Here is a 14,113-nt window from a genome sequence, read left to right as displayed (position 1 = left end):
AAATCCCTTGTTTACACTCTGTCCCTTTCCTGTTTGCCAACGGCTGCAAAGTACAACGTGAAAGTGCAAGGCTGATGCTTCATAGAGAATTCACACATCCGGGAGCAAGGCAGTTTCATTTTGGTTGAAGGGACATGAGATACAACACCGCACAGCCCACTCCCAGAATCTGGTGATAGATCGTGCGTCCACTGATTCATGTGGGGAAAATAAAAAACTTTCAACAAAACATTCAGGGAATTTAGAACATTCTGATGAAAGGGTATATTTAGGTCATGGCTGGAAAGACGTTTGAGAATGCATAGCTTGTCTAACCGGAGAAAAAAATAGTTGCCCCCCTTGACGTGGTGCCCCTAGGCACTTGCCCAAATGTCCATATGGTTAATCCACCTAAACCTTTGAGTAATCCACATAAACTGTTCAGATTCAGATATTATATAAAGTGTAAATTGTGTATTTTTATTATTAAAGATTCAGAACAGAATGTGTGTCTAGATTCCTAACCTCTGTATAATAATGAAAAACATCAATTAATCATTAATACAAATGTAAATCTTTGAGATTTGATGACTATGTGCATGTGGACGTAAGAGGATTTTCCAATGTGTTTCCAATTATGATTCCTCAGTGTTGCTGTGTCAGATTAAACAACAGATGCACATGTTGTTTAATCTGACACAGTGACACAACAGAATGCCTGCAGACATGTCCACATACACTCCTGCTCTATTAGAGGATGACAGACGGCAGGTATAACATTGTAGTAATTATAATGCCAGACAGTGAATATGTCAACAGAGCAGTACAGTTTGTCAGTATTAGTATTGGACATAATTGAGTGTCTGCAGTGATCCTTCAGTTCATCAGAGAGCAGCTTGACTCCTGAATCTCCTGGGTGATTGTAGCTCAGATCCAGCTCTCTCCAGTGGGATGGGGTTGAACTCAGAGCTGAAGACACATAATCACAGCCTTCCTCTGTCAACACAAGGCCAGACAACCAACAGTATCGGCTCCTGTTCAGCTCCAGCCTCATATCCCTCCATGTGTTGCTGAAGGACAACCACAGCAGCTTACAGTTTAAACATGGCCTCACTGACACACTGAAAACATATATAAATTTAATTTAGTGATTGTACTATGGAGTGAAAAACACTGTAGATAATCTGTTAAGTGTGGGGAGAAACAGCACAAGAACATGACTGCTGAATCAAAAAACTCCTGCAAAGAGCAAGAGAGCACAATCTCAAACTAAACAAACATTGTTCATGGACTCACAGCCGATGGATTGAAAGCAGAGGAGGAGAAAAATAGCTGTAGTCCAGTTACCAGAACCAGAAGACAAACAAGCTCTGCAGAGGTTTCTGTGCTGCAGTATTTTGACAAGTTCATACCCAATTTGTCAGATGTGCTTCTTGAAACTGAATGGACCTGGGAATGTGATCAAGACAAAAGATTTCAAAAGCTTAAAAATCTAGTCTGATCCCATTTGCTCTCTCTAGAGTTCATGTGTCCTGTGTGTTTCATTCCTATCAGCTCAATGATGCCAAAAAATCTCACAACAACAACAGTCCATGATGTAACCTCTATTGGACATATTTATCTAGAGTTGATGCTGAAGTTCATGACAGATCATTGTTTTCATCACAACACAGCAGTCAAATGTGTGAAATGAACAGCATCTTTTCTCCAAAGCAATAAGAGCGCAAGCTTTGTTGTAGTCCAGACTTTAAAGTTAGGCACCTTTACAGATGATCATTTTAATAAATAGATAAAACCCTGTCCTGACATACACTTGCAGTGCTGTGGATGTTTTCCAGGAGCCGCTGGAGGAGAAACGTGTGCAAAAGCAGAACAGAAGCTCCTGGAGACACAAACTGTGCTGCACCTACACACTAAACCATGACTTGATGGAGCAACATGAGAAGAAATATTCCAGCTCTATGTGCCGAATCTCACATTCTGCTTCTAAATCAGGGGTTCTCAAAGTTTTGATAGGTGAGGGCCAATTTAGGAACCCAACATTGAACTGAGGGCCGCCAAAGTGGCGGGGGAGAAAACGAAGAAAAAAAAAACTGAAAAGAAAATCCCATTTGAAATTATTTTAATGACCAGGTTGCATCTCTACAGTTTACATTAGTTGCAATAAACACATTTTAATTCATAACTGAGGCTAAACCTGGCAAAACTTGTGAAAATTTTGGGGGGGAGAGAAAGAAACTTTTAAAATAGAAGCTTACCAAAGAAGTCATCATCATCATTCATTTCTATCATTGCTTGTCAGTCGCGTTTCCATTATTGCAGATTTGCATATTATTTTCTATCTTTTTTAACCCGTAACTGAAAAACGAAAAAATGAACGGTTGTTGTCTTTTTAAAACGCAAAGTTGAACAAAATTTTAATTTGAACTGGCTTCACCAACTGCTGCGCAAAAAAAGTAAATATCGACAGACTTTTTCAGATTTTTGTTTAAATGACTTTTTGCCCCTTTATTAAACATTTTAAATATTCACAAATTAATATGGAAAACATGTCGATTTTACTGGTTTTCTAAGGCCAAATTAGAACCTGGAATTTATATTTTTCCCGCAGTGATGAATGAGAAGAGCCATATAGCCTGTACGTGTCTGATCTAGCCTGATTTATAGGTGAGTTATAGGCTAATGATAATAAATGCGTCTGAAAAAACAGCGAGGCATTTTAATTGTTTATTAATAAACTATTGTTTTCTAAGTGTCGGCTAAAAACATATCTCCATCTCCGCTGTTAAGCAGATGCGCTTTTAGAGAGAAATCCACCTTTCATACGGATTACGGTGAAATCCGAATTACGGATATGGCCAGCAGCCATATCACCGTGTAGCCCAAGACTGTTTGCCCACTGAAGCTAAGCAGGGCTGAGCCTGGTTAGTACCTGGATGGGAGACCTCCTGAGAAAACCAGGTTGCTGCTGGAAGAGGTGTTAGTGAGGCCAGCAGGGGGTGCTCACCCTGTGGTCTGTGTGGGTCCTAACGCCCCAGTATAGTGACGGGGACACTATACTGTCAAAGAGCACCGTCCTTCGGATGAGACGTTAAACCGAGGCCCTGACTCTCTGTGGTCATTAAAAATCCCATGGCACTTCTCGTAAAGAGTAGGGGTGTTACCCCGGTGTCCTGGCCACATTCCACCCATTGGCCCCTGCCAATCATGGCCTCCTAATAATCCCCATCCACTGAATTGGCTCTATCACTCTCTCTCCTCTCCAACTATAGCTGGTGTGTGGTGAGCGCACTGGCGCCGTTGTACTGTGGCTGCCGTCGCATCATCCAAGTGGATGCTGCACACTGGTGCTGGTTGAGGAGAGAACCCCTGATATGATTGTAAAGCGCTTTGGGTGTACAGTAGTACATATGAAAGCGCTATATAAATGCCTCATTCATTCATTCATTCATACATAATCAGGTATTTGCTTTCGATTCGAGTTTGTTTGTTTAAAAGTGCACATTTTAAGCTTTAGCCTACATAGGCTATATTTTGTTTCAGTTCTCGCGCTCCAGTTCACGGAGATCATGAAAGCGCGTAGTAGCCTAGGCTACTGATTGTTTTATTTTATTTTACAAAAGCACATTTTCTTGTTATGAGTTTACACAAATAAAAGTAGTTGCGAATAATGCATTATTATTTTCTGTATGACCAGAAATGATAGACTAGTTTAAGTTGTTTCCACTGTTGATAGGAAAATGCAAGTGTTCGCGCCTGCGAACATTTTGAAAGGTAATGGAAACGCGGCTATTAATAAGCTTGACATTGTTAAGATTATTATTAAGTCATATTGAATATTGATTACTTGGTCAACATACCCTTTTAAATTGCAATGGGATTTGTGGTGCTGGTTTCGGTTGGCCACGATTCCTATTCCTGTGTAGACAACCACTGTTCCTGGTGGCCTTGGGAGTGAGGTCAAGTGCGATCGGTCGGTCGGACCATGTAATTACTGCTTATGCCTATGGATGCCGCTAAACACCACTAAACGGAGATATTCATTTTTTCAAAGCAATAGTTTTAACAGTTTTACAGATGTTATCGCGGGCCGCCAGAAATGTTTCGGCGGGCCGCCACTGGCCCGCGGGCCGCACTTTGAGAACCTATGTTCTAAATCATCAGAACGCTCTCTCTCACACACACACACTCGGCTGCTTTCAAGAGCATCACTGGACACTGTTATGGGTGTGTGTTTTGTTTTCCTTTTATCTCTTGTTTTGTAGGCCGCGGTGAAGATGAGGATCATCTGATGCAAATTAGGAGGTGGAGATATAGGTTCCGTTTGTCGTGCATGGAGGAGGCGCGTACGGGGAAATGACATCATCCACGGTTCGCCTTTTGTTCTCCTGGTGGTAGTGGGATTTGGCGTCTGTCGGCACTTTGGAAGATTCCATATGGCATAACATTTATTATTGCTCTTTGTGAAACCCCTAGATTTATTTAATAAACTACGTTGGTTATATTGATCGTTTGTGTTGGTTTTCCTATTGTTGCGGCCACGAGTCGGCCGTAACAACACTTATTTCAGATTTTGTGGAGGCTTCGTTCAGGTGTCCTGATGTTGGAGGAAGGCTGAGACTGTTGTAGAGGACATGAAGCTCAGAGTACATATTCTTCACTGCCAAATATCTGTGCTTCAGCATTATTATACAACAAATCATATTTCAGCTGTCTTCTATGAGGACAAATAAAGGAAAGGTTCATAAGGACACAGAAATAGAGCTAGTGACAGAAGTGGCTCAACTTACCCAACATTAGAGGTATAGTATGTTGTCACTGCCGGGGGATTTGAGAAATGAAATATTAGTTTTTGTGCATTATCCCATGACAATTTTACTTTGAGGCACATTATAAAGAATGTCTACCATTCAGAATATTTCTGTCCTGTATTTTGTAAGGTTGTTCTACCCGTACCTGTGTGACGTCATGAACAGTCAAGTTCAGTAAAACACAAGACCCTGCTGTGTAAGTCATCTCGTGTCTGTGTCGTCTTATTCTTCACCTTAAGTATATACAATACATAAAAATTTCCATTCAGTGAAATGTCCAAAACATTCCAATGTTAAATTCTGACAACAAAATAAAGTTTACAAAAAAGAGCTTTTATTATTTAAAGACAATATTATTGTTCCTCATTGCAGTTCAATAAAACTTTGTGTTTGAAGAGGATTATAATTTTGAAAAAAGAGCTGGATTATATATGCCACAACTATCCTTTTTAGTACATTTCTACATTTCATAGTTTATGGCTAATTTTTCACCAAGAAAAATGTACATAAATTTACCAACATTTATGAAATACGCAGTTAAACAAATGCGGGTATTTTAATTGAACTCATTTGACCTTCCCCATAGAACATTTACTCAGATGCACAAACACAGGTGTGAGATTTATTTATAATGTAACTATGAATGAATATTTTGATAGAAGTATACTTTGAAAAGTTCTGATAAAGCCATATTTTCCTGCATCATCACTAGAGAAGCCTTGGGCACTAGACTGGAGAGTCCGAGACCAGGTGGAACAGGAACCAACACGAGACACACAAGACAAGACTCAACAAGCCAAGACAACAAGATAAAAAAGCAGAAACTAGACTAAACTAAACTAATGAAACTAATGACTAAAGATTGCAAAAGAATGAAAGGTAAAAACAAAAGAAAGAAAATCCTAGAAAATAATTACTGGAACTGCAAACAAAAGAAACTAAACAAGACTGCAACCTTGCAGGGAAGTAGAGAAAAAAAAAAAAACTAGATAGCAACAATATCAAATATGGAGAGAATCCAAAATAAGAACTAAAATAAAACACACACACACAGATCCGGTGAATACAACGAGGACTAGACAAGGACTAAACAAGGGGCCGGGACTAGAGGAACTCATGGCAAACACACACAAAGACAAAGACATGTGCTCAGACACAATACAAACAAGGAGACATTGAACAGAGACAAAACAGACAAGACTGTCAGGACAGGATCCGGACACCAATGTTCAAAAGTGGTAAAGCTTCTCTTCCTGAAGAACTGAGATGAATTTAGCTTTCACAGCATCACTGTGTTTGCTTATAATGTCACAGATCTTTCTCATGCTCTCCTGACTGGTTAAACTCTGTGTGATTTCTGAATATGTTTCCCTATGAATTAGTTCCCACTGACACAGTTTATCTGCAATGATCTGGACATTAGTAACGCCCTGAATGAGATCTGACCAATGATTATCAAAATATCTGGCTTTATCTGCCTCACTATTCAGACGCGGCTCGTCTCTCTGAGGACGACTCTGATCACTATTCAGAAGCTGCTCATATTTCTTAAGTTCTTCTTTCTTTATTGTTGTAGTCCAGACTTTCTTCTGATCCTCTTCTCTGATGAGAGTCATTTGAAGATCATTCTCCAGACTTGTGTTGACCTTGAAGAAGTTTGGGGGAATTTCTCTTGTGAGTGTGATCCCTTCTTCGGGATTGACAGCGGCGGCACCAGGAACGGCAAGCATGTGTGGCGTTCTCATCCGGAGTGGCCTGCCAGGTCTGGGATGCCTGATGATGCATGATGAAAATGACTTTTCAGTTTCCTCAACTTTTTTTTTTGCACAATCATCAACTGGAAAAAGGTAGAGATGTAGAATGATAGGATCTTGAGAACACATGTAGAGAAGAAGATCGCAGTGTTCTTCCACTCGCATTATCCAACTTAAAATCAATGTTGTAATAGAGAAGGATGGCTGGACAATCTTGGCATGGAATCGGGTCAACTGCACAGGTTCTGTGGTTACTCCCTCGTCTCTTACGGTGAGCACTTTCACAGCATCTTTGAGAGAGGGGTCAGACTCTCCTAAACAGGCGTAATGGGGCAGATGAACTTCCTCCAGTTTCCCTGAGATCACCGTCACGTCCATCACTGGACCGATCCGGTTGCACTGCAGCCTCTCCAGCTCTGTGTTGAGGAAGAGTCCGTCTACGGTCCGGTACTGAAGGCTGACGACACAGGCACAGACCCATCGCATTCTGGTCCTGACACACTCGTAACGGCCTGGGCCAGTGCGGACCCTGAACTTTGACCCTCCTTCATCTGTACAGGCCGACGGCTCAATCTGAAGCCACTGATCAGAATCAGCTATATGGACACAAGACTGGCAGTTCAGAAGCGGGTGAATATCCAGCCCAGAAGGTTTGGGCTCAGAGAACCTGTGAAGAACCAGAAGAAGGCAGAAGCAAAGAGTCAGGGGGGTTATGCTCAAACAAGATTCAGTGTTGAATAATCTAATCAATAAAACTCCCCAGTGACTGTAACTACGTTAGTTAGCATGGACTAACAATGAAGAACACTAAAGTGTTTATTAATCTCAGTTAATGTTTATTTATACATTATTAAAATCAAAAGTTGTTTCTGTCAATATTATTTAATGGACCTGAACTAACAATGAACAGTTGACTATAACATTAACAATTAATGCATTAACGAATGTGAACTAATGGGACCTTATTTTAAAGTATTACCAACAATTCAAAACCAACAACACACAAACAGTTTACTATAAAACAAACTATTTAACAGGCAGTTTGACAGAGAAAATATAAAGCTAGTATATAATGCTGTGACTGACACCTGTGATGTCACTCACTAATAACAAACAAATATAACAAACAAATATATACTATAATGAGTTTAATTCGCACATCATTGTCAGGTTATGTTTATGTTCTCTATGTTTAACTAGAATACATGAACTCTATATTCTCCATCAATAAGCTGAAGGTGAATAATGTGTCAAGTCTTCTATAAATCAGTGTTTAACTGTGGATATTTTCACAGAGGTGTTCAGACAAAGAGCATCAGCAGTCTGTGGTGGACAGAAATGTTCATTATCACACATAATAAATGAGTTTGACTGTAAAGAACTGTTCTCTTACGAGAGGTTCTCTCGTATTGCGTAAGCTAGCTTACGCTGCGGGAAAGATTAATCTTTTCTGAGAAATTGAAGCCAAAAATTATCCTATAATTTTGTATCCATTGTCAACGCAGTTCAGCTGCAGCAGAGCATGAGCAGGCTAGCTAGCAGCTCATTGGCTCGCTCACAGGGAACTGCTTAAGCCTATGAGGAGACACGAATGAACTCTCGGCCAATGAGAGTCTGACCTGCTCTCATTGCGTCAGAGCCCGCCGAAACGGGCGTGGTCAGAGAGTATAAATTCGCCTCTCAGGCTGCAAACTCTGATTTTCATCTCTTCAGCGAGGCTACACGCATCTGCTGATCCTGAGAGAAGCCGCCGTCGTGGAAAAGGCACCTTCTAGCGAGCATCTGGGAGACTGAGGAAGCCGGCCGTCTTCGCCACCTTCAGCCGTCCTGCAAGCTAGCGCCATCCGACGGATTCATATCCTTTATCAAAAGCTTCTTGTTTTGTGTGTGTGTATCTAAAAGAGCCGAGCGTCTTTGTAAAGATGTCTCGTTTTTCCTCCTGCGGTTCTTGCCGCGCTCCCCTCGAGACTGGAGACCGCCACGTCATCTGCGCTCTCTGCCTCGGATTGGAGCACGCCGAGCTCGCCCTCGCCGATGGCGGCTGCGATCTCTGCGAGGAGATGCCGTTGTCGACCCTGCGGGCTCGACTTCAGGCCACTAAAGCTGCTTCCGCGCCGCCTTCGACTTCGCCGCGTAAGAAGAAACGCCGCTCGCAGAGGCCGCCGGAACCCCAGCCAGAAGCGTTCATCCCGCCGGAGCCTGTCGCCTCCCGCTCTCCTTCTCCGCCGCTTCCGGACATACAGTTGCCGCCGAGTGGCCGCTCTGTCGCCTCCGACGACGCCGCGGACATCAAGGAGACATGTTCGCTTCTCGCTTCAGACAGTGAGGATTGGTCCGGTTCTCACGCCTCTTCGGCCCGAGAATCCTCTAGGACCCGCGCTGGAATTGAGGAGGAATTAGTGCGCCTCCTCTCACAGGCCGTCGAACGCCTCGGGCTCGATTGGTCTCCTCCCCCCGAGCAGACCATCAACCGTATGGACGGCAGCTATTTCCGCCAGCGCTCGATTCCCGTCACTAAACGGGCCGCGCCCTTCTTGCCCGAACTGCACGCGGAACTTACAAAGTCCTGGAATGCCCCGCTCTCTGCCAGAACTCGCTCCGACTCTTCCGCCCCGCTTCGCGTTGTGGACGGAGCCGCAGAAAAGGGCTATCTTTCCATTCCCCCTGTAGAGGACCTGGTCGCCGCACATCTGTGCCCGCCCTCCACGAGATGGCGCTCATCACCTGTGCTTCCTTCTAAAGCCTGCAGAGCGACTTCGAGCTTCCACGCGCGCGCTTACTCAGCCGCCGGCCAAGCAGCCTCTGCACTTCACTCCATGACCGTCCTCCAGATTCTACAGGGTGATTTACTGCGTGAGTGGGTCGAGAGCGGAAAAAATCCCCCCTCAGTCGCGGATTTGAGGAGCGCCACGGACATTGCCCTTCGCGCTACAAAGTCTGCTGCTCAAGCCCTGGGGAAATGTATGGCCGCCATTTGCGTGTCTGAAAGACATTTGTGGCTCACGCTCGCCGACATGGGAGATTCCGAGCGCGCCGCTTTTCTCAACGCCCCGCTCTCTCCGTCCGGCCTCTTCGGATCTGCTGTCACGGGTATCGTTGACCGTTTCTCCGAAGTGCAGAAAGCCTCCCAGGCCATGAATGTTTTCTGCCTCGTCGCGCTAGCTCCTCTGCAGGCCGCTCACGTGACCAGCCTCCTGCACGAGCCCCACCCCAGCGCCCAGCTCAGCACAGTCAGACTTCTCAGCGACGACAGGGCGGCCGCCCTCGTTCTCGCTCTGACAGCCGCCACAGACCGCCGCCTCCCCGTGGGCCTCGGTCCAGGATCACGCTGAAACCTGATCACTCAAAGTCTGCCTAGCACAGCTGAGAAAAAGACGGCGCTCTCCCGCCGAGGCCGGACCGCCGTCAAAGTTTCGCCCTCTGTTAGTCCCCGCTCACGCGGCTACTACAGCAGTGTACCCCGCCATTACCAAGCCGGTTCCCTTTCCCGCTTGCATGAGCACAAACGCCGTTATCACGGCGACCCAGAGAAATCTCAAAAAGAGCATAAAAGCCTCACGTGTAGTAAATGTGCCCACAACACTGTGTTCACTCATACACAAAAGCATTTCAGTTCCCGTGTGTCTCACAGAGCCCACTCTCATAAAGCGGTTCCAACCCGCTCGAGTTTCAGAGTACATAAGCGCGCCCACGAGCCCGTGTGCGCGTCCCACCTCTGCTCACTCTGTTACACGGCCCTTAAACTCATCTCTGAGTGTAAGTCCTGCTGTCATAAACACGATGAGCGCGCCCGCGCGGCCCGCTGTGTGCAGCAACGGGGACCATGTAGCCATTTACCCCTTAGTGTTACGCTTCAAAGCGTGGGAAGCTATTCCGGGAATTTCCCAGTGGGTGCTAAACACAATAAGGCTAGGCTATCGCTTACAGTTTCACCGCCGCCCTCCACGTTTCCGAGTGCGGCTAGAAACTATTGTGAACCCAGAAGCAGTGACTCTGCTCCGTTCAGAGATAGCAAAACTATTGTGCAAAAGGGCTATAGAGAGAGTCCCTCTATCTATGAGCGAGTCGGGGTTTTACGGCCGTTATTTTCTGGTTCCAAAGAAAGACGGCGGCCTCAGACCAATCTTAGACCTCAGATTTCTGAACAAAGTTCTAATGAAGAGACCGTTCAAAATGCTCACTTCATTTCACTAGATCTGAAAGATGCCTACTTTCAGATTCAGATAAATCCCCTTCACAGGCCATTCTTACGTTTCGCCTTCGAAGGCCAGGTTTATCAATACACCGTCCTCCCGTTCGGCCTATCCCTAGCACCCCGCACGTTTACGAAGTGCATGGATGCGGCGCTCGCCCCCCTGCGGAGTCAGGGGCTGCGAATACTGAACTATTTGGACGACTGGCTGATTTTGGCACAATCACAGAGGGAGCTACTGTCTCATCGTACAGTTCTCCTCGACCAAAGTTTGGGCCTCTCTGTCAACTGGACAAAGAGCGCACTTCAACCCAGTCAGACTATCTCCTTCTTGGGTATAGAGCTAGACTCGGTCTCAATGACGGCTCGTCTGTCTACACAGCGCGCGTGCCGTGTGCAGCGTCTCGCCGCATCTTTTCAGATGAACAGACTCACACCTCTGAAAACTTTTCAGAAGGCGCTGGGTTACATGGCCTCAGCAGTGCTCCAGCTGGGGTTACTGCGCATGCGCCCGCTTCAGTTCTGGTTGAAGAGCCGTGTGTCTCACCGCGCGTGGACCACGGGCCGCCAGCTGATAAAGGTAACGCAGACCTGTATCACAGCTCTGCAGCCATGGACCATGACAGAATGGTTTCAGCGGGGCGTTTCCATGGGGACCTTTTCTCGCCGAAAAGTCATTTCGACAGACGCATCCAACATGGGTTGGGGTGCGGTCTGCGAGGGCTCACCGGCCTTCGGCCCCTGGTCAGCTCAGGAGAGTCTCCTCCACATAAACTGTTTGGAGATGCTGGCGGTCGAGAACGCGCTCACGCGCTTTCTGCCGCGCATTCACGGTCACCATGTGCTGATCCGTTCGGACAATATGGCTGTGGTCTCCTATCTAAACCGTCAGGGCGGAGTCAGATCCAGAAAACTCTTCCGGCTGACAGAACGCATCCTAGTTTGGTCCCAGTGTCACCTGCTCTCGCTCAGAGCGACGCACGTGCCGGGCCATCTGAACGACGGTCCAGACAGTCTGTCCAGGAACCCCATTCCCCCTGGCGAATGGTCCCTGCACACTCTCACAGTCCAAAAGCTGTGGCGGATATTCGGCAGAGCAGAGGTGGACCTCTTCGCCTCAGAAGAAAACACCCACTGCCCAATATTTTTCTCAAAACGCGAGGACGCGCTAGCCCAGACCTGGCCCAGCCGCCCGCTTTATGCATTCCCTCCGGATTCTCTGCTACCGCAGGTGCTTCAGAGAATCAGGGAAACACGCCACTCGGTGCTCCTCATAGCCCCACGTTGGGAAGGTCAGACTTGGTTTCCGGAGCTCACTCAGCTGTCACAGACAGCCCCGTGGCCCATTCCAGTCAGAACAGATCTCCTCTCCCAAGCTCGCGGCACGATCTGGCATCCCCACCCAGAGCGCTAGGCGTTTCATGCGTGGGTGATCAACGACTACCCGTTGCTTTGCCAGAAGGAGTGTTAAACACGATCATGCAGGCCAGAGCGGCTTCTACTAGAAGGCTCTATGCGTCTAAATGGTCTGTGTTCTCTAAGTGGTGCACCGACAGAAACGTGGACCCACGGTCATGCGAGGTTCCTTCCTTGCTAGTTTTTCTCCAAGAGATGCTGGACAAGGGCATGTCCCCATCCACTCTCAAGGTGTATGTGGCAGCCGTCGCGGCGTTCGCTGAACCCCGGCGCGGCCAGTCACTGGGCAAAGATGGCTTAGTCATCCGCTTCCTCAGGGGAGCTAGAAGGATGAACCCCTCACGCCCCCCGTCGGTGCCGATTTGGGACCTTTCCATAGTTCTCGAAGCTATGAAAGCCCCCCCATTCGAGCCTTTAAACACCGTGGATCTCAAATACCTTTCGCTCAAAACCATCTTCCTGCTCGCGCTCGCGTCAGTGAAGCGTGTGGGAGACCTTCACGCGCTGTCCAGCAGCGCTTCCTGTCTGGAGTTTGGGCCCAATGACTCCTTAGTCGTTCTCAAACCTAGACATGGTTATGTCCCAAAAGCGATTGGTACCCCATTCAGGGCACAAGTTATTTCCCTATCGGCTCTGCCTGCATCCGATAGCGAATCTGACTCTAATCTCCTGTGTCCGGTCAGGGCCCTGAGATTATACTTTACTCGCACTGCTCCGGTCAGACGAGCTGAGCAGCTTTTTGTTTCGTTCGGTGGGCGCACCAAGGGGTTGGCCGCCTCGAAACAGACTCTGTCCAGATGGACAGTTGATGCCATTGCAGCCGCATACGCGTCAAAAGACCTGCCATGCCCTCTGGGCATCAGGGCCCATTCCACTAGAGGCATGGCCTCATCGTGGGCTTGGTCCAGCGGAATTTCCATTCATGATATTTGTGTGGCAGCGGGATGGGCTTCCCCCTCCACCTTTATCAGATTTTACAATCTGGAAGTTCCCGCCTTGCAGGCTAAACTACTTGCAGTCTAGTATGTTACAGCTCTTCTGGTTGATCTGCACTATAGGGAGTTATTCACGCAGACCGGTCTCGTTCTGTCCCTCCTTATCATGTGCTTATGTACTTCACAATCCCCGGCCCGCTCCGCTGGCCTTTGTCACATGTACATATTTTATTCCCACTCATAAGGGTTCCCCGGGGTCCCCCCTGGGACTCATAGTGGATGCTTAGCACGCACGGCGTTGACCAGGTGTTCCCGCAGCGTAAGCTAGCTTACGCAATACGAGAGAACCTCTCGTAAGAGAACGAATCGGTTACCTAACGTAACCTCGGTTCTCTCTAGATGAGGGAACGAGTATTGCGTTCCTGGCCGTGCTTGTGCTACTAGCGTTCTCGCTTCATTCTATGAAAACCAGAGTTTGCAGCCTGAGAGGCGAATTTATACTCTCTGACCACGCCCGTTTCGGCGGGCTCTGACGCAATGAGAGCAGGTCAGACTCTCATTGGCCGAGAGTTCATTCGTGTCTCCTCATAGGCTTAAGCAGTTCCCTGTGAGCGAGCCAATGAGCTGCTAGCTAGCCTGCTCATGCTCTGCTGCAGCTGAACTGCGTTGACAATGGATACAAAATTATAGGATAATTTTTGGCTTCAATTTCTCAGAAAAGATGAATCTTTCCCGCAGCGTAAGCTAGCTTACGCAATACTCGTTCCCTCATCTAGAGAGAACCGAGGTTACGTTAGGTAACCGATTCGTTTTACTGCGCACAACACAACTGTCTACAGTTAATTGTGCTTGATTGTAATTGAGCGAGTGCTGGAATAGATCAAGTAATACTGAGTGAATTTGACTATTTCTGTCTTATTCCTCGTCTGCAGGAATATTAATAGAGAAGAAGATCACACTACAGCTGGAAAATTACAGAAAACTAATAGCAAATTACAGTTTAGAGATCATGTGTGATCAGGAGCT

At 46.6% G+C, this 14,113-nt stretch overlaps 1 protein-coding gene across 1 annotated transcript in view; it reads right to left on the bottom strand.

Annotated features, from left to right (window-relative positions):
- Positions 1-5,864: 5,864 nt before the first annotated feature.
- Positions 5,865-14,113, bottom strand: part of LOC130071863 (NACHT, LRR and PYD domains-containing protein 3-like) — a 134,656-nt gene continuing 126,407 nt past the window's right edge. Inside the window, exon 11 of the mRNA XM_056236774.1 lies at positions 5,865-7,211. Coding sequence (XP_056092749.1) covers positions 6,020-7,211 — 1,192 coding nt within the window. The 3' untranslated portion in view covers positions 5,865-6,019. The remainder of the gene's footprint in view (positions 7,212-14,113) is intronic.

This window comes from Rhinichthys klamathensis, unplaced genomic scaffold (genome assembly GCF_029890125.1).
Source record: "Rhinichthys klamathensis goyatoka isolate OS25496 unplaced genomic scaffold, OSU_Roscu_1.1 h1tg000463l_1, whole genome shotgun sequence".
Taxonomy (NCBI): Eukaryota; Metazoa; Chordata; class Actinopteri; order Cypriniformes; family Leuciscidae; genus Rhinichthys; species Rhinichthys klamathensis.
The sequence above is the reverse complement of the archived record's forward strand: the minus strand, read 5'-3'. Positions and strand labels throughout refer to the sequence as shown.